Source organism: Larus michahellis, chromosome 2 (genome assembly GCF_964199755.1).
Source record: "Larus michahellis chromosome 2, bLarMic1.1, whole genome shotgun sequence".
In the NCBI taxonomy this organism is placed as follows: domain Eukaryota; kingdom Metazoa; phylum Chordata; class Aves; order Charadriiformes; family Laridae; genus Larus; species Larus michahellis.
In genome coordinates this window covers 55,764,783-55,783,245 of record NC_133897.1, presented here as the reverse complement: position 1 = coordinate 55,783,245, position 18,463 = coordinate 55,764,783, and the positions used below count along the sequence as shown (strand labels likewise).

Below are 18,463 nucleotides of genomic sequence, written 5' to 3'. Positions count from 1 at the left end.
CCCCAGCGTGGATGAGCTGCCTGGCCTCAGGCGCACACTCTGGAGAAGTAGGACATGCTCGGGGCTGACCGACACCGTGGAAGCATCAGCTGCCAAAAGCTGGAGATTTCGGCTGAGCAAAGGCACAGTGCAAAGCTCCGATAGCTGACCCATCCTCTCCGTTCCACCTTCTCCTCCTTTTCACTCAGGCATGTCAGCAATGTGGTTGTAAGGATTTATTTGACGCAAAGCGGGCCCATTTCCACGTTGTTGTTCCTGGAAAAAGGTCAGCGAGTTGTGCTGGAGCTCTTCAAAGGAGCTTCCTTTGCAGTTCTGAGTAACTTCACACACTGACCGTAGGAACTGCGATTTCAGGTAGAACCTGCGTCACAGACTCCCATGTGCCATTCGTGGTTGAAAAGAATGGGACCAATGGTTAAAAGGAGACCTGTGGAGCTGCTCACCCAGGGCTTAGTTTTGGGAGCTGCTGTGGGTGATGGTATCCATTTGCAAGCTACCACCGCTTGAGGACCTTTCATCAGGGGATGAAGGAGATCTCTTGCGGCCCCAAAAAGCTCGAGGCATTTAGAGGAGCTGCCACTGGGTGATGGGTACTCAAGTCACTCATTTGTCCTCTTTAGGCGCCGGCTCTCTCCTGCCGAAACGTGGCCTGAGCCCAGGGCGCTGCTTGCCAGGCGGGGCTCACCTGCAGGAACTCGCCAGGGTGACAAGTTGTGCAGAATAGCAGACAAGTGCTGCTTGGCTGTTTAGGTGACTAACCTGGACGGACAGGCAGAAGGGACTTGCACCACCAGCGCGAGGTAGAGCCAAAGTTTAACCCTACAGGGCTCCTTGCCGGGTGCAGCCCAGGGCTCTGCTTCCAGCAGCAGGCAAGAGCGGGTGCCCAGAGGAGACCGTACAAGCAAACACACAGCAGCAATTTCCCAGAAATGCTTCCTGATCTCAGTGATGTAGGGCAGCAATTTTGCCTGCTTTGGAGGGGCATCTCATCTCTTCCATCCTCCGATAGTCGATGTCCCTTGAAAATCCAGATAGGAAGAACTGACCTTAAAAGCGAGCACAAATAAATCTTATGTTGAGGGGAAAAAAATAAAAGAAAAAGAACAGTGACTCTTTACTTATCATCTAAGCAAATTCCTTAGGGGAAAAAAGAAAAAAATGCATGTTTGCCTCAGTAGTGAGCTCTCTCCTCACAAGTGTGTGTGTGTGGAGGGGGGGGTTGCCTTCTCTCTCGGTGTTGATCAAAGGAAATGGCTTGTGCATGATTATTTAACACATCCGCGGCTGGCACAGCCTCATTGGGCGGTTTCGTGGTGCTCAGATCTGCTTCTGCCCCACCTTGAGTCTGGCCCTGACCCTGTCCCCATAAGGAAGCCGTAAGGAGCGCTGTGACAATGTGGCTACTGAGCACTTTCCTCCTGGCAGCTGGGTTTTGTTGTCCGTGCCCTGCTCAGCCCGCTGCCTGCACGTCCGCCAGTGGCAAAGGGGACGTTGTCTTATCTGAGCTTCATGCCTCTCATTTTTCTCTTTCTTTCACACAGGCGGTTCTGCACAGGTCTTGCAGCAAAGCCCCGTGTCCATCACCAAGCCACAAAGCAAAACGGTGCTCATCAACTGCCACGTCTCCGATCCGGACTTTAACAACGTTTTCATTCACTGGTACCGAAAGAGGCCCAACGCAGCTCCCAGGCGCGTTGCCTACATGTCCTCCAGGCTCTTCCTCGAAAACCCCTCTGATGAGGGGAAGTTTAGCATCGAGAAGGACCCCGCCAAATCGGTCTGCACCCTGAGAGTGAGCAAAGTAACTCTGCAGGACTCGGCTACCTACTACTGTGCCAGGTGGGATGCACAGCAGTAGGAAGCCATAGGGGACGTGCACAAAGACGTGCTCTGCGTTCTGACCCAGCTCCTGAAGAGTTTGACAACACGCAGGAACATCCCCACCCAACTTTTCCCACCAGCTGTGAATCAGGCACACTGTACGGGCAGCCAGACGCCAAAGACGCTGCTGAGCTAGTGCACGCTTTGCAGACGCGCAACTACAGCCAGCAGCAGCAGAGCTGTTATTCCACTCTTTCCAGAGGAACCAGCAGGGACCTTGCCTCCAAAGAATGGCTTTGAATGGTACGGACTACTTTCTGTATTTTGCTTGCCCTATCCCTCTTTATTTTAAACTAAACCTCGGGGGGCTGTAGAGCATTTGTGTTTCTTTGCATAATACTCAGCATTTGGAGATGCCAGCCTGGGTGCAGCATCTCACCTGAGCCGTGAGAAGACGCCGTCACAAGCAGTGCTACTTGTGGGCTCCCAAATGGCTGCTGTGTATTCTCCTGGCCTTTGCCATTCAACCTGTGTGACGGGCAGTCATTTGAGAGCCCTCACATTCATTAAGCTCCATGTCCTGATTGTTTTCTTTAACTTGACTGAGAGTGGACCTGCGGAAAAGTCTCTGACCCCTGGCATTGTGTAGCAGCCTTCAACTAGTCTAAAAGCAATGGGAAAATTTGCCACATACTACACGAGTACTTTGTAAACCAGTTAGAGTAATTGTGTGTGTGTGCACGAGAGAGAGAGAGAGAGAGAAGGTGAGTTTGTGCCGCTTGTGTAAAAGCTACAACCAGGCTGTAAACCTTTAGCAGGGTTCAGTCCTGCTGCTTTTGCCGCTGGGAAAGCCTCTCCGCGTGATGCCCCAGTGAGTCATTTCCTTTGCTCAGCCGCAGCCCTGCGTCCCTGCCGGGAGAGCTGTCACCTTCCTCCCGGAGGCAGACGCCAGCGAGAGCCCTCGGGATGCTGCTGCTCCTGCTCCTGGGCCTGGCTGCAGCCTGGTCTCGTAGGTTCCCCTTGTCACCACGGCACGGCACGGTGTGGGGCAGTGGCAGGAGGCACCCCGTATTTGGCAGTGGGAATGGACAGCAGGCTGAGAGTGTTTGTTCTCTTTTCTCTCCTTCTTTCTAGCTGGACGAGCACAAGTGCTTCTGAAGCAGAGTCAAGCATCTGTTACCAGAGAGCAAACGAAAACTGCACGGATTGACTGTGTAGCCGAGGGCATATCTGGCTTCCAGTCTGCGTATATACATTGGTACCGACATACGCCCCCCAGAGCTCCCCAACGGATTCTGTTAATCGGATCAGGACCAGTCACTTATGATGATGATTCCTATAGGAACAAGTACTCTTCTTGGAAGCAAGGTACAAATGTCTGCACTTTCTCCATCTATGACGTCAACCCCAGCGATGAAGGCACCTACTACTGTGCCTATTGGTTCTATGAAGGCATCACAGCGTTAGATGGGCAAAGATAAGCCGTACAAAAAAGCACTTTTGCACTCTGAACCGCAAGCTCAAAATGCTGATCTGCCAAAACGCCGATACTTCCTTATTCCACCCCTCTCTGACGATTTTCTGCAACAGGATAAGAGAAATAGCAATTTAGCATGGCAATGGCTAAAGAGATGATGTTTACGGTCAGTGTATCAATTCAATACTCACCCCTATCTGTAAGGTCCTGAAACTGGAGAGTCCCCGCCACTTTGGCGTGAATACACTGACCGTGACTCTTAAGATGAAGGCCTGGTTGTACTCAAGTTCAGTAAAATTACTGAAAGCGCAATTAATCCTGTGTCGCTCGAACCAGGACCCAGTCACAGGGGAGCACCCCGCAGCACCAGCCCCGCTCATCGAGATGCCCCTCTGCCATGGCTGCTGCCAGCAGCCCTCACAGGGCTCCCTTTTGTTTTCCAGCCTTCCTTCCAAGAAGTGTTTGCATCTCATCCGAGCTTCAAACCCAAAATCCTGCGGCTGTGCATTTCCTCCCGCATCCGAAACCAGAGTGGAGGCACGTCCCCGTGGTGCAGCTGCCCCGGTTGCTGCAGGCTGATGGCCGCCGTCTGCTCCGGTGGAGGGCAGCACCAGCACGGGGGCATCCCAGGCCCTTGGGCGTGCTGCAGCTGGGTGACTGAGCTGAAGCAGCAAAAGGAGGTCCCTAACGGGGTGGGGGAATGCCTCCTGCCCGCTCGGGCACTGTACGCCTCTCAGCACCCCTGCGGGTGACGGCACACGCTCACCGCCCACTGGGGTGACCTCCAGGTTGAAAGCTTCATGCCCTCACGCGCAGCTGGAGCGGATCTCACTCACAGCCCTTCCTTCCTCAGTGGCTCTGCCTCAAGGTTTCAAGGGCCACAATCCCAGGATTTACCAGTGTTTCTCGTATTCACCTGAAAAGCAGGCAGGACCACAACTGCCTAACCAATTTTAGCATGTGCCAGCTTGGAGAGGGTTTTCTGCAAACGTGCCCCATCTGCTTGCACACAGAAGACCCGTTGCTGAAGACTGCTCAAGAGAGTCACCTGCTCCTCCCACACAGCCCAGTCCCCATCTCCGCTCCCTTGCACCCTCCTCTGACTCTCAACGACAGCAGAGCGTGACCAGCAAACATGCTGCTGCTGGCAGCGCTTGTCTCCACAGCCGTTTGGTCTTGTAAGTGCTTCCTTGTTTTCTTACCTTCCCTCACAGGCACACACGGCTCTGCTAGCAGGCATCTTCCCAAAGCCCTCAATTCCAGCTCATGACACCATTTCTCCTCTTTTTTTTCCTAGGTGGATTTGCACAAGAAATTCCCGTGCAGAGACCACTCTCTCTCACCAAGTCTAAAGGAAGTGTGTATCTGGAATGTCACTTTAAAGACGTCTCTGTAAATTTTGATGACACCGTCATACACTGGTATCAACAGAAGGCGAATAAAGCTCCAGAGAGGATTCTCTACTTATCAGGGACGAGAAAAGTAGTAGATGAGGGCTTCCAAGAACGCAGGTACAGGGTTGAAAAAGATTCTAGCCAGAAACTGTGTATTCTTACAATAAACGATGTCACTCCAGACGACACCGCTACCTACTATTGCGCCTACTGGTACGATCACTGTGGTAGGAGCTCTGAGATCACCGAGACAAATACTGCCTCAGCGTCTCAACCACAAACAACTTGAAAGATCCGACTCCCATCCCCCAGCGTGGATGAGCTGCCTGGCCTCAGGCGCACACTCTGGAGAAGTAGGACATGCTCGGGGCTGACCGACACCGTGGAAGCATCAGCTGCCAAAAGCTGGAGATTTCGGCTGAGCAAAGGCACAGTGCAAAGCTCCGATAGCTGACCCATCCTCTCCGTTCCACCTTCTCCTCCTTTTCACTCAGGCATGTCAGCAATGTGGTTGTAAGGATTTATTTGACGCAAAGCGGGCCCATTTCCACGTTGTTGTTCCTGGAAAAAGGTCAGCGAGTTGTGCTGGAGCTCTTCAAAGGAGCTTCCTTTGCAGTTCTGAGTAACTTCACACACTGACCGTAGGAACTGCGATTTCAGGTAGAACCTACGTCACAGACTCCCATGTGCCATTCGTGGTTGAAAAGAATGGGACCAATGGTTAAAAGGAGACCTGTGGAGCTGCTCACCCAGGGCTTAGTTTTGGGAGCTGCTGTGGGTGATGGTATCCATTTGCAAGCTACCACCGCTTGAGGACCTTTCATCAGGGGATGAAGGAGATCTCTTGCGGCCCCAAAAAGCTCGAGGCATTTAGAGGAGCTGCCACTGGGTGATGGGTACTCAAGTCACTCATTTGTCCTCTTTAGGCGCCGGCTCTCTCCTGCCGAAACGTGGCCTGAGCCCAGGGCGCTGCTTGCCAGGCGGGGCTCACCTGCAGGAACTCGCCAGGGTGACAAGTTGTGCAGAATAGCAGACAAGTGCTGCTTGGCTGTTTAGGTGACTAACCTGGACGGACAGGCAGAAGGGACTTGCACCACCAGCGCGAGGTAGAGCCAAAGTTTAACCCTACAGGGCTCCTTGCCGGGTGCAGCCCAGGGCTCTGCTTCCAGCAGCAGGCAAGAGCGGGTGCCCAGAGGAGACCGTACAAGCAAACACACAGCAGCAATTTCCCAGAAATGCTTCCTGATCTCAGTGATGTAGGGCAGCAATTTTGCCTGCTTTGGAGGGGCATCTCATCTCTTCCATCCTCCGATAGTCGATGTCCCTTGAAAATCCAGATAGGAAGAACTGACCTTAAAAGCGAGCACAAATAAATCTTATGTTGAGGGGAAAAAAATAAAAGAAAAAGAACAGTGACTCTTTACTTATCATCTAAGCAAATTCCTTAGGGGAAAAAAGAAAAAAATGCATGTTTGCCTCAGTAGTGAGCTCTCTCCTCACAAGTGTGTGTGTGTGGAGGGGGGGGTTGCCTTCTCTCTAGGTGTTGATCAAAGGAAATGGCTTGTGCATGATTATTTAACACATCCGCGGCTGGCACAGCCTCATTGGGCGGTTTCGTGGTGCTCAGATCTGCTTCTGCCCCACCTTGAGTCTGGCCCTGACCCTGTCCCCATAAGGAAGCCGTAAGGAGCGCTGTGACAATGTGGCTACTGAGCACTTTCCTCCTGGCAGCTGGGTTTTCTTGTCCGTGCCCTGCTCAGCCCGCTGCCTGCACGTCCACCAGTGGCAAAGGGGACGTTGTCTTATCTGAGCTTCATGCCTCTCATTTTTCTCTTTCTTTCACACAGGCGGTTCTGCACAGGTCTTGCAGCAAAGCCCCGTATCCATCACCAAGCCACAAAGCAAAACGGTGCTCATCAACTGCCACGTCTCCGATCCGGACTTTAACAACGTTTTCATTCACTGGTACCGAAAGAGGCCCAACGCAGCTCCCAGGCGCGTTGCCTACATGTCCTCCAGGCTCTTCCTCGAAAACCCCTCTGATGAGGGGAAGTTTAGCATCGAGAAGGACCCCGCCAAATCGGTCTGCACCCTGAGAGTGAGCAAAGTAACTCTGCAGGACTCGGCTACCTACTACTGTGCCAGGCGGGATGCACAGCAGTAGGAAGCCATAGGGGACGTGCACAAAGACGTGCTCTGCGTTCTGACCCAGCTCCTGAAGAGTTTGACAACACGCAGGAACATCCCCACCCAACTTGTCCCACCAGCTGTGAATCAGGCACACTGTACGGGCAGCCAGACGCCAAAGACGCTGCTGAGCTAGTGCACGCTTTGCAGACGCGCAACTACAGCCAGCAGCAGCAGAGCTGTTATTCCACTCTTTCCAGAGGAACCAGCAGGGACCTTGCCTCCAAAGAATGGCTTTGAATGGTACGGACTACTTTCTGTATTTTGCTTGCCCTATCCCTCTTTATTTTAAACTAAACCTCGGGGGGCTGTAGAGCATTTGTGTTTCTTTGCATAATACTCAGCATTTGGAGATGCCAGCCTGGGTGCAGCAGCTCACCTGAGCCGTGAGAAGACGCCGTCACAAGCAGTGCTACTTGTGGGCTCCCAAATGGCTGCTGTGTATTCTCCTGGCCTTTGCCATTCAACCTGTGTGACGGGCAGTCATTTGAGAGCCCTCACATTCATTAAGCTCCATGTCCTGATTGTTTTCTTTAACTTGACTGAGAGTGGACCTGCGGAAAAGTCTCTGACCCCTGGCATTGTGTAGCAGCCTTCAACTAGTCTAAAAGCAATGGGAAAATTTGCCACATACTACACGAGTACTTTGTAAACCAGTTAGAGTAATTGTGTGTGTGTGCACGAGAGAGAGAGAGAGAGAGAGAGAAGGTGAGTTTGTGCCGCTTGTGTAAAAGCTACAACCAGGCTGTAAACCTTTAGCAGGGTTCAGTCCTGCTGCTTTTGCCGCTGGGAAAGCCTCTCCGCGTGATGCCGCAGTGAGTCATTTCCTTTGCTCAGCCGCAGCCCTGCGTCCCTGCCGGGAGAGCTGGCACCTTCATCCCAGAGGCAGACGCCAGCGAGAGCCCTCGGGATGCTGCTGCTCCTGCTCCTGGGCCTGGCTGCAGCCTGGTCTCGTAGGTTCCCCTTGTCACCACGGCACGGCACGGCACGGCACGGCACGGTGTGGGGCAGTGGCAGGAGGCACCCCGTATTTGGCAGTGGGAATGGACAGCAGGCTGAGAGAGTTTGTTCTCTTTTCTCTCCTTCTTTCTAGCTGGACGAGCACAAGTGCTTCTGAAGCAGAGTCAAGCATCTGTTACCAGAGAGCAAACGAAAACTGCACGGATTGACTGTGTAGCCGAGGGCATATCTGACTTCCAGTCTGCGTATATACATTGGTACCGACATACGCCCCCCAGAGCTCCCCAACGGATTCTGTTAATCGGATCAGGACCAGTCACTTATGATGATGATTCCTATAGGAACAAGTACTCTTCTTGGAAGCAAGGTACAAATGTCTGCACTTTCTCCATCTATGACGTCAACCCCAGCGATGAAGGCACCTACTACTGTGCCTATTGGTTCTATGAAGGCATCACAGCGTTAGATGGGCAAAGATAAGCCGTACAAAAAGCACTTTTGCACTCTGAACCGCAAGCTCAAAATGCTGATCTGCCAAAATGCCGATACTTCCTTATTCCACCCCTCTCTGACGATTTTCTGCACCAGGATAAGAGAAATAGCAATTTAGCATGGCAATGGCTAAAGAGATGATGTTTACGGTCAGTGTATCAATTCAATACTCACCCCTATCTGTAAGGTCCTGAAACTGGAGAGTCCCCGTCACTTTGGCGTGAATACACTGACCGTGACTCTTAAGATGAAGGCCTGGTTGTACTCAAGTTCAGTAAAATTACTGAAAGCGCAATTAATCCTGTGTCGCTCGAACCAGGACCCAGTCACAGGGGAGCACCCCGCAGCACCAGCCCCGCTCATCGAGATGCCCCTCTGCCATGGCTGCTGCCAGCAGCCCTCACAGGGCTCCCTTTTGTTTTCCAGCCTTCCTTCCAAGAAGTGTTTGCATCTCATCCGAGCTTCAAAACCAAAATCCTGCAGCTGTGCATTTCCTCCCGCATCCGAAACCAGAGTGGAGGCACGTCCCCGTGGTGCAGCTGCCCCGGTTGCTGCAGGCTGATGGCCGCCGTCTGCTCCGGTGGAGGGCAGCACCAGCACGGGGGCATCCCAGGCCCTTGGGCGTGCTGCAGCTGGGTGACTGAGCTGAAGCAGCAAAAGGAGGTCCCTAACGGGGTGGGGGAATGCCTCCTGCCCGCTCGGGCACTGTACGCCTCTCAGCACCCCTGCGGGTGACGGCACACGCTCACCGCCCACTGGGGTGACCTCCAGGTTGAAACCTTCATGCCCTCACGCGCAGCTGGAGCGGATCTCACTCACAGCCCTTCCTTCCTCAGTGGCTCTGCCTCAAGGTTTCAAGGGCCACAATCCTAGGATTTACCAGTGTTTCTCCTATTCACCCGAAAAGCAGGCAGGACCACAACTGCCTAACCAATTTTAGCATGTGCCAGCTTGGAGAGGGTTTTCTGCAAACGTGGCCCATCTGCTTGCACACAGAAGACCCGTTGCTGAAGACTGCTCAAGAGAGTCACCTGCTCCTCCCACACAGCCCAGTCCCTGTCTCCGCTCCCTTGCACCCTCCTCTGACTCTCAACGACAGCAGAGCGTGACCAGCAAACATGCTGCTGCTGGCAGCGCTTGTCTCCACAGCCGCTTGGTCTTGTAAGTGCTTCCTTGTTTTCTTACCTTCCCTCACAGGCACACATGGCTCTGCTAGCAGGCATCTTCCCAAAGCCCTCAATTCCAGCTCATGACACCATTTCTCCTCTTTTTTTTCCTAGGTGGATTTGCACAAGAAATTCCCGTGCAGAGACCACTCTCTCTCACCAAGTCTAAAGGAAGTGTGCGTCTGGAATGTCACTTTAAAGACGTCTCTGTAAATTTTGATGGTGCCACCATACACTGGTATCAACAGAAGGCAAATAAAGCTCCAGAGAGGATTCTCTACTTATCAGGGACGAGAAAAGTAGTAGATGAGGGTTTCCAAGAACGCAGGTACAGGGTTGAAAAAGATTCTAGCCAGAAACTGTGTATTCTTACAATAAACAATGTCACTCCAGACGACACCGCTACCTACTATTGCGCCTACTGGTACGATCACTGTGGTAGGAGCTCTGAGATCACCGAGACAAATACTGCCTCAGCGTCTCAACCACAAACAACTTGAAAGATCCCGACTCCCATCCCCCAGCGTGGATGAGCTGCCTGGCCTCAGGCGCACGCTCTGGAGAAGTAGGACATGCTCGGGGCTGACCGACACCGTGGAAGCATCAGCTGCCAAAAGCTAAGTACAAATGTCTGCACTTTCTCCATCTATGACGTCAACGCCAGCGATGAAGGCACCTACTACTGTGCCTACTGGCGGTCCCACAGAACTAGCAGACCACAGGCAGCCTGTACAGAAAGCTGCCCGTACCCTGAGCACGAGGCTTTCCGTTGAATTCAGAGAACCACAATTGCACCTTCCTGCCTCTGAAACATCCCAACAGGTTTCTGCTGAGGATGGAAGTATAAATAACAGCCAAAGAGAGCGGCACAGAAATGCAGGGTGCTGCAACTGGGCTGGGCTGGGGAAAAGGCTACTCCTCTGGGTGATGGAAATGACGGCTGAATTTAGACAGTGACACAGATCATCGTTGGAGGATATAGATGCCTTCCCAAATACAGTCTGAGCTGATGGAAGGGAGGGAGGACAGGGGGAGGTAGCAGTTCAAAGGACAACCATTGGATGTTCCAAACGAGTCACATCCTTCTCGCAGTCATTTGGTGCTTTCTCCACCTTTATAGTGTTCCTGTCTCTATTAATTTCATTTCCAGGTTTATCCCACACAGGCGGCATGTTGCTGCTCCCAGTCCTTCTTGCAACCTCATTGTGGTCCCGTAAGGCCTTTTTCCTCTCCCCTCTCCTTCCCATTTATGGAGAGAGCAGAGTCCTGGCTCCAAAATCCCAGTTTCTTCCCCTCAGAGAATTTCTCTGCTTCTCCTTCCAGGTGGAGATGCACAGGCAGCGCCAGTGCAAACCCCGGAGCTGCAGAGGCAAGTGAAAAGGAGGTCTGCCAGCACAGCGTGCGAAATGAATTCTGAAGCCACCATACACTGGTACAAGCAGCATCCTGGAGAGCCACCGAAGAGGATTCTGTACATGTCAGAACAGTCTCCAGCTTTCGATGACAGCGGCAACAGAAGAAGATTTCCAGCTCAGAAGCCTCCAACAGAGCCCCTCTATGGTCTCACCATAGATTCTTTAATGCCAAGGGATTCTGGCACTTACTACTGTGCCTCTCGGTTTTATCAGGGCATCACAGAGTTAGATGGGCAAAGATAAGTGTTTATTCTGGTTTCTCTCCTTCTTTCTAGCTGGACGAGCACAAGTGCTTCTGAAGCAGAGTCAAGCATCTGTTACCAGAGAGCAAACGAAAACTGCACGGATTGACTGTGTAGCCGAGGGCATATCTGGCTTCCAGTCTGCATATATACATTGGTACCGACATACGCCCCCCAGAGCTCCCCAACGGATTCTGTTAATCGGATCAGGACAAGTCACTTATGGTGATGATTCCTATAGGAACAAGTACTCTTCTTGGAAGCAAGGTACAAATGTCTGCACTTTCTCCATCTATGACGTCAACCCCAGCGATGAAGGCACCTACTACTGTGCCTACTGGCGGTCCCACAGAACTAGCAGACCACAGGCAGCCTGTACAGAAAGCTGCCCGTACCCTGAGCACGAGGCTTTCCATTGAATTCAGAGAACCACAATTGCACCTTCCTGCCTCTGAAACCAACAGGTTTCTGCTGAGGATGGAAGTATAAATAACGGCCAAAGAGAGCAGCACAAAACCACAAAGAGTTGCAGCGTTCTACAACTCAGCTGGTATCATGGGCTGGGCTGGGGAAAAGGAGCACTCCTCTGGGTGTGGTATTACACCCGAACTATACAGTAACACAGATTGTCTTTGACGGCTATAGATACTTTCTCAAATACAGCGTAGCAGGAGACTATTTGCACTGAAGATTTAGCATGGAAGACTTCAAGCCCTGGTCACGCTAGAGGTACTCCTCACTGGTCACTCCTGTCTCAGTGGTGATGTTGGTGATGACTGCTTGTAACACCGATACCACTTAGGACCCCTCGTGACAGGCAAGATCTCTAACACTGGGCAACACCTGAAAAGGCGGCCCCCAAGAACAGATTGTGAAAACCGTTTACAAGAGAAAGCTGCAACCTAAAGCAGGGAACACGTGGAAATGGGGACACGGCATTGCTCAGGCACACGGGTGGGAGCAGAGCCACAGCGAAATGTGACTTAATGTGACAGTGCTGTCCCCACCCCACATCCATGTGAATATTTCATGCAAATTGAGCACATCATTTCCTCTCCTCAGTGGTAATGTGTCCCCCATCTGAGGTTCATTCCCTGCATTCCTACAGGCCCAGACGTCTTCTCTGAAAACGTCGTTGCTGCACGTTCTTCTTGCAGCTTTGGTTTGCCTTGGAAGAAACCTTCCTCTCTGGCTTTCACTCCTAAGAGGACTATTAATAAAGACAAAATCTTCAAGTCGTTAAACTCCATGCTTATGGGTTTTGTTTTGTTGTTCTTTCACCGTAGATGTCTACACTACAGGACCTGTCAGAATTCCATGCATCAATGCCAAGGACCACAGCAGAATGTGACCTTTGTGTACTAGTTGTGAGATGAGACTTAGTTGTGTACGCTGCTATTGACAAAGGGCCGAGAAGATCGAGAGTGGATTGTCTCTTTTGGGTGAGAAAATGAGAAATCTTTCTCAGGGAAGAGCGCGGTGTGCGGTGGCTGCTGCCCAAGTGACCATTTGCCTTCATGTCTCTGCAGGGCACCTTGTGAGGGCTCTGAAATGAGGGAAAGGACAGGAAAGAGCAGAGGGCAGCAAAGAGGTGGCTGGGAGACGTGCATGCTTCGCCCTGGCTTCACTGCACCCTGTCTGGGGGAGATGGATAAGGCTGACCAGATGGATTGGAGCCGTCTTAAGGAAGAGATGATAGTTCACTATGACTTATCCCATTTGTGCTCCCACAGCAGGCAGTATGTTCTCGGAAAGGCTGGTGAAACGTGCTTCTGGGACAGCTTTGGGGTGTCTGAGCAAAGGAGACCATCCTTGGGAAGGGTGGGCTGATGAATGTGAGGTTTCATGGGTGTGCTCGGCAGTAAGTCAGAGAGGAATGTAGTGGATACGCAGGTGAAAAAAAATTGTTTCACGTTAAGTATTGTGGGTCCTTTCTGCTCTCTTGCAGCTGTGGTTTAGCTTGTCAGTACATTTAACCCCCTCCGTGCAGCAGGTTGAAGAGCGACCATTGGATGTGCCCCATGAGTCACAGCCGCCTCCCAGTCATTTGATGCTTTCTCCGCCTGAAGGGCGTTATAATGTTCCTGTCTCTCTTGATTTCCTTTCCAGGTTTAACCCACACAGGCAGCATGTTGCTGCTCCCAGTCCTTCTTGCAACTTCGCTGTGGTCCCGTAAGCCCTTTTTCCTCTCCCCTCTCCTTCCCATTTCCAGAGAGCGCAGTCCTGGCTCCAAAATCCCGTGGTTTCTTCCCCTCAGAGAATTTCTCCGCTTCTCCTTCCAGGTGGAGACGCACAGGCAGCGCCGGTGCAAACCCCAGAGCTGCAGAGGCAGGTGACTGGCAGCTCTGCCAGCATGGCGTGCCGAATGAGCGCCAAAAACATCGTGCACTGGTACAAGCAGCTTCCCGGAGAGCCGCCAAAGAGGATCCTGTACGTGTCGGGACAGTCACCTGTGTTTGATGACAGCAGTGATACAAGGAGATTTCAAGTTCGGAAACATCCTACTGAGCCCCTCTACGGTCTCACGATACAATATTTAACCCCGAGGGATTCTGGCACCTACTACTGTGCCTATTGGTTCTATGAAGGCATCACAGCGTTAGATGGGCAAAGATAAGCCGTACAAAAAAGCACTTTTGCACTCTGAACCGCAAGCTCAAAATGCTGATCTGCCAAAATGCCGATACTTCCTTATTCCACCCCTCTCTGACGATTTTCTGCACCAGGATAAGAGAAATAGCAATTTAGCATGGCAATGGCTAAAGAGATGATGTTTACGGTCAGTGTATCAATTCAATACTCACCCCTATCTGTAAGGTCCTGAAACTGGAGAGTCCCCGTCACTTTGGCGTGAATACACTGACCGTGACTCTTAAGATGAAGGCCTGGTTGTACTCAAGTTCAGTAAAATTACTGAAAGCGCAATTAATCCTGTGTCGCTCGAACCAGGACCCAGTCACAGGGGAGCACCCCGCAGCACCAGCCCCGCTCATCGAGATGCCCCTCTGCCATGGCTGCTGCCAGCAGCCCTCACAGGGCTCCCTTTTGTTTTCCAGCCTTCCTTCCAAGAAGTGTTTGCATCTCATCCGAGCTTCAAACCCAAAATCCTGCGGCTGTGCATTTCCTCCCTGTCCTGGTTCCGGTGGGGATAGGGTTAATTTTTCCTGGTATTCCATGCCATGTGAGCCACGCCCACCCTGAGCTGCCGGGGGAGGGGGTAGGAAGTTGCTGCCTAAAAGCGGGCTGGGGCGTCCCGGGTCCGGCCGGCGAGCGGCGGGGAGCGGCGGTTCCGTAATTGCGTTTGTATATTCCCCTATCCGTGTTGTTGTTGTTGTTTGCCTGTTCCCTTTGCTGTCCTGTTAAACTGCCTTTGTCCCAACCCAAGAGTCTTGCCTTTTCTTACGATTCTTCCTATATTAGGAAGGCGCGAGCGAGCGGCACGTGGTTCTTTGTTGCCGTCTGAGGCTAAACCACGACAGTCCTTTTTGGCGCCCAACGTGGGGCTCGAAGGGTTGAGATAACGACAGAATCCAACTAGAACGTGGAAAAAAACGGTTTTGGGGTTTTTTTTGTATGCATTTATTTTATTAGGTAAATAGTCACTGGTCATCATGTTGCTTGGTTTGTTCTCATGGCTGTGTTACATAAATTCCTATATGGCTTATGTACTCCCTGCGATGCTGTTTACCATGTCTGGAAGAGGGATGAGGATTATCATTCTGCTGTCCTGTGCGATATCTGTTTATGATATGATAACATCACTGTTCAGACGGCTATTTTGGGGTGTTTATGTGGTTTTGCTGTCCTGTCCGTACATTGGACACTGTCTCTCAGAATTTGTTAATAATTTCCCCAGCCCTTTTGCCTCCCTTTTCTCCTTCGGGTCAGGTATGACAGCTTTTGAGAATTTTGAATATCCTTGGGATACTCAAACTAGCGTGTTCCTAGTGCTATGTCTCCTGAATACGTTCCAGGTCTTGTTTAGGGTTAAGCGACTATTTAAGACTACCACCCGGAGATCTGCTCCGAGGCTGGATAGTCAGGGGTGGCATGGCATGTGGGAGAGCATGGGCAGGTACCTAGAGAACTACTCACCTCCAATGGTCTGGGACTTCACCCCTGAACAATTACAGGACCCTGATAAAGTGGTAGAATATTTGAAGGGAAAATGCTGTGGCTATTCTAGAGAGGCACAACTCACCGCGCTGTGCTGGGCCCTGGCCAGTATCTACCAGGCACTGCTCAGAATTATGCAGCACCCTCAAGGGGAAGAGATGGAAACCAGACCAGCAGCCCCTGCGGCTGCTGCAGCCCCTGCGGCAGCCCCTGCGGCTACTGCAACCCCTGTGACGGACACTGCGGCTACTGCAACCCCTGCGGCAGCCACTGTAGCTACTGCAATCCTTGCGACAGACACTGCGGCTACTGCAACCCCTGTGGTAGACACTGCAGTTACTCCAACCCCCATAGCAGCCACTGCCACTGAACCAGGGAACCAACCCGTGCCGGTATCAGTTGCCCCCATACAGAAGAAGAAGTACACAAAGAAATCAGTTCGCTTAGTAAGAGATGATGATGAACCAGGGTCATCACGAGAGCAGGAGGAAGAGGCAGAACCAGAGATAATTACTCGATCCCTATCCTTGAGTGAGCTGCGGGATATGCGAAAAGATTTCAGCCGACTTTCAGGCGAGCACATTGTCACCTGGCTGCTCCGGTGCTGGGATAATGGGGCCAGTAGCCTGGAATTAGAGGGTAGGGAGGCCAGGCAGCTGGGATCCCTGTCTAGGGAAGGCGGCATTGACAAGGCGATTGGGAAAAAGACCCAAGCCCTCAGCCTCTGGAAACGACTCCTGTTAGGCGTGAGGGAGAGGTACCCCTTCAGTGAGGATGTTGTATGTCAGCCAAGCAAGTGGACTACCATGGAAAGAGGTATCCAGTACCTGAGAGAATTAGCCGTGCGAGAGATGATTTATTATGACTTGGACAATGCCGACTTACCCACAGACCCTGATGAGGTGCGATGCACAAGGCCCATGTGGCGGAAGTTTGTACGGAGCGCACCATCGTCATATGCCAACTCCCTGGCAGTAATGGAATGGAAAGGTGAAGAGGGACCAACGGTGGATGAGGTAGCTGGCCGGCTCCGGCGATATGAAGAAAGTCTCTCTTCCCCCCTTGTCTCAGCTGTGGAGAAACTGTCACGGAAGGTCCAGCAACTTGAAGAGAATATGTTCTACTCCCCACCTGCACGGGCCAGCATCTCAGCTGTTAGAGGCAGGCATTTCCCCACTCAAGAGAGAGAGTACAGAGGGTACACACCACGAGGCACCCTGTGGTTCTACCTGCGGGACCACGGAGAGGACATGAGGAAGTGGGATGGACAGCCTACTTCGATCCTGCGGACACGGGTACAGGAGTTGCAAGGAAGGACAACCACAAAAGGGGATCCCTCCAGGAAAAGTGCCGCCCCAGTTTCCAGTGGGCCGTTCCCCAGACAAAGCAGAAGGCCTGATCTTGCTTCTGATCCTCTTGAAGGAACTTCCAAGTCATTTATGCAAGAAGTGAGTAATGGATACTATGACGAGTATTAGGGGGGCCCTGCCTCCGGCCAGGTGGAGGAAAGGGACAACCGGGTTTATTGGACGGTGTGGATTCGATGGCCTGGCACATCAGACCCACAGGAGTATAAGGCTCTAGTGGACACGGGTGCGCAGTGTACTTTAATACCATCAAGCTATAGAGGGACAGAACCCATTTGTATTTCTGGGGTGACAGGGGGATCCCAAGAGTTGACTGTACTGGAGGCAGAAGTGAGCCTAACTGGGAATGAGTGGCAAAAGCATCCCATTGTGACTGGTCCAGAGGCTCCATGCATCCTTGGTATAGATTACCTCAGGAGAGGGTATTTTAAGGACCCAAAAGGGTACCGCTGGGCCTTTGGCATAGCTGCTTTGGAGACAGAGGAAGTTAAACAGTTGTCTGCCTTGCCTGGTCTCTCGGAGGATTCTTCTGTTGTGGGGTTGTTGAGGGTCAAAGAACAACAGGTGCCGATTGCTACCACAACGGTGCATCGGCGGCAGTATCGCACTAACCGAGACTCTCTGATTCCCATCCATGAGCTGATTCGTCAACTAGAGGTTCAAGGAGTGATCAGCAAGACTCGCTCACCCTTTAACAGTCCCATATGGCCGGTGCGAAAATCTAATGGAGAGTGGAGGCTAACTGTAGACTATCGTGGTCTGAATGAAGTCACGCCACCGCTGAGTGCTGCCGTGCCGGACATGCTAGAACTCCAGTACGAACTGGAGTCCAAGGCAGCCAAGTGCTATGCCACGATTGATATAGCGAATGCATTCTTCTCAATCCCTTTGGCAGCAGAGTGCAGGCCACAGTTTGCTTTCACTTGGAGGGGCGTCCAATACACCTGGAATCGACTGCCCCAGGGGTGGAAACACAGCCCCACCATTTGCCATGGACTGATCCAGACTGCACTGGAACAGGGTGAAGCTCCAGAACATCTGCAGTACATTGATGACATCATTGTATGGGGAAACACAGCAGAAGAAGTTTTTGAGAAAGGGAGTAAAATAGTCCAAATCCTTCTGAACGCTGGTTTTGCTATAAAGCGAAGTAAGGTCAAGGGACCTGCGCAGGAGATCCAGTTTTTAGGAATAAAATGGCAAGATGGACGCCGTCAGATCCCAATGGATGTGATCAACAAAATAGCAGCTATGTCTCCACCAACTAGTAAAAAGGAAACACAGGCTTTCTTAGGTATTGTGGGTTTTTGGAGAATGCATATCCCAGATTACAGTCAAATTGCAAGCCCTCTGTATCAAGTAACCCGGAAGAAGAATGATTTTAAATGGGGTCCTGAGCAACGACAAGCTTTTGAACAAATCAAACAGGAAATAGTCCATGCAGTGGCCCTGGGGCCAGTCCGGGCAGGACAAGATGTTAAAAATGTGCTCTACACCGCAGCCGGGGAGAACGGCCCTACCTGGAGCCTCTGGCAGAAAGCACCAGGGGAGACTCGAGGTCGACCCCTAGGGTTTTGGAGTCGTGGATACAGAGGATCTGAAGCCCGCTACACTCCAACAGAAAAAGAGATATTGGCAGCATATGAAGGGGTTCGAGCTGCTTCGGAAGTAGTTGGTACAGAAGCACAGCTCCTCTTAGCACCTCGACTGCCGGTGCTGGGTTGGATGTTCAAAGAAAGGGTCCCCACCACACATCATGCAACCGATGCTACATGGAGTAAGTGGATTGCACTGATCACGCAGCGAACTCGAATGGGAAACCCCAG

At 51.9% G+C, this 18,463-nt stretch overlaps 5 gene segments (V, D, J or C); all 5 read left to right on the top strand.

Annotated features, from left to right (window-relative positions):
* Positions 1–3,127: 3,127 nt before the first annotated feature.
* Positions 3,128–6,102, top strand: LOC141739054 (putative non-functional T cell receptor gamma variable 10). The segment is given in 2 exon segments: positions 3,128–4,476; positions 4,596–6,102. Coding segments are annotated over 2 exon segments (429 nt in total).
* A 136-nt stretch (positions 6,103–6,238) lies between these two features.
* On the top strand, positions 6,239–7,105 carry LOC141739055 (T cell receptor gamma variable 9-like). The segment is given in 2 exon segments: positions 6,239–6,435; positions 6,540–7,105. Coding segments are annotated over 2 exon segments (360 nt in total).
* A 684-nt stretch (positions 7,106–7,789) lies between these two features.
* LOC141738337 (T cell receptor gamma variable 9-like) lies at positions 7,790–8,319 on the top strand. The segment is given in 2 exon segments: positions 7,790–7,832; positions 7,973–8,319. Coding segments are annotated over 2 exon segments (390 nt in total).
* On the top strand, positions 8,315–10,443 carry LOC141738336 (putative non-functional T cell receptor gamma variable 10). The segment is given in 3 exon segments: positions 8,315–9,492; positions 9,612–9,985; positions 10,067–10,443. Coding segments are annotated over 3 exon segments (621 nt in total).
* Positions 10,444–12,724: 2,281 nt separating this feature from the next.
* On the top strand, positions 12,725–14,929 carry LOC141739053 (Ig kappa chain V-VI region NQ5-61.1.2-like). The segment is given in 3 exon segments: positions 12,725–12,893; positions 13,264–13,326; positions 13,437–14,929. Coding segments are annotated over 3 exon segments (432 nt in total).
* Positions 14,930–18,463: the final 3,534 nt, after the last annotated feature.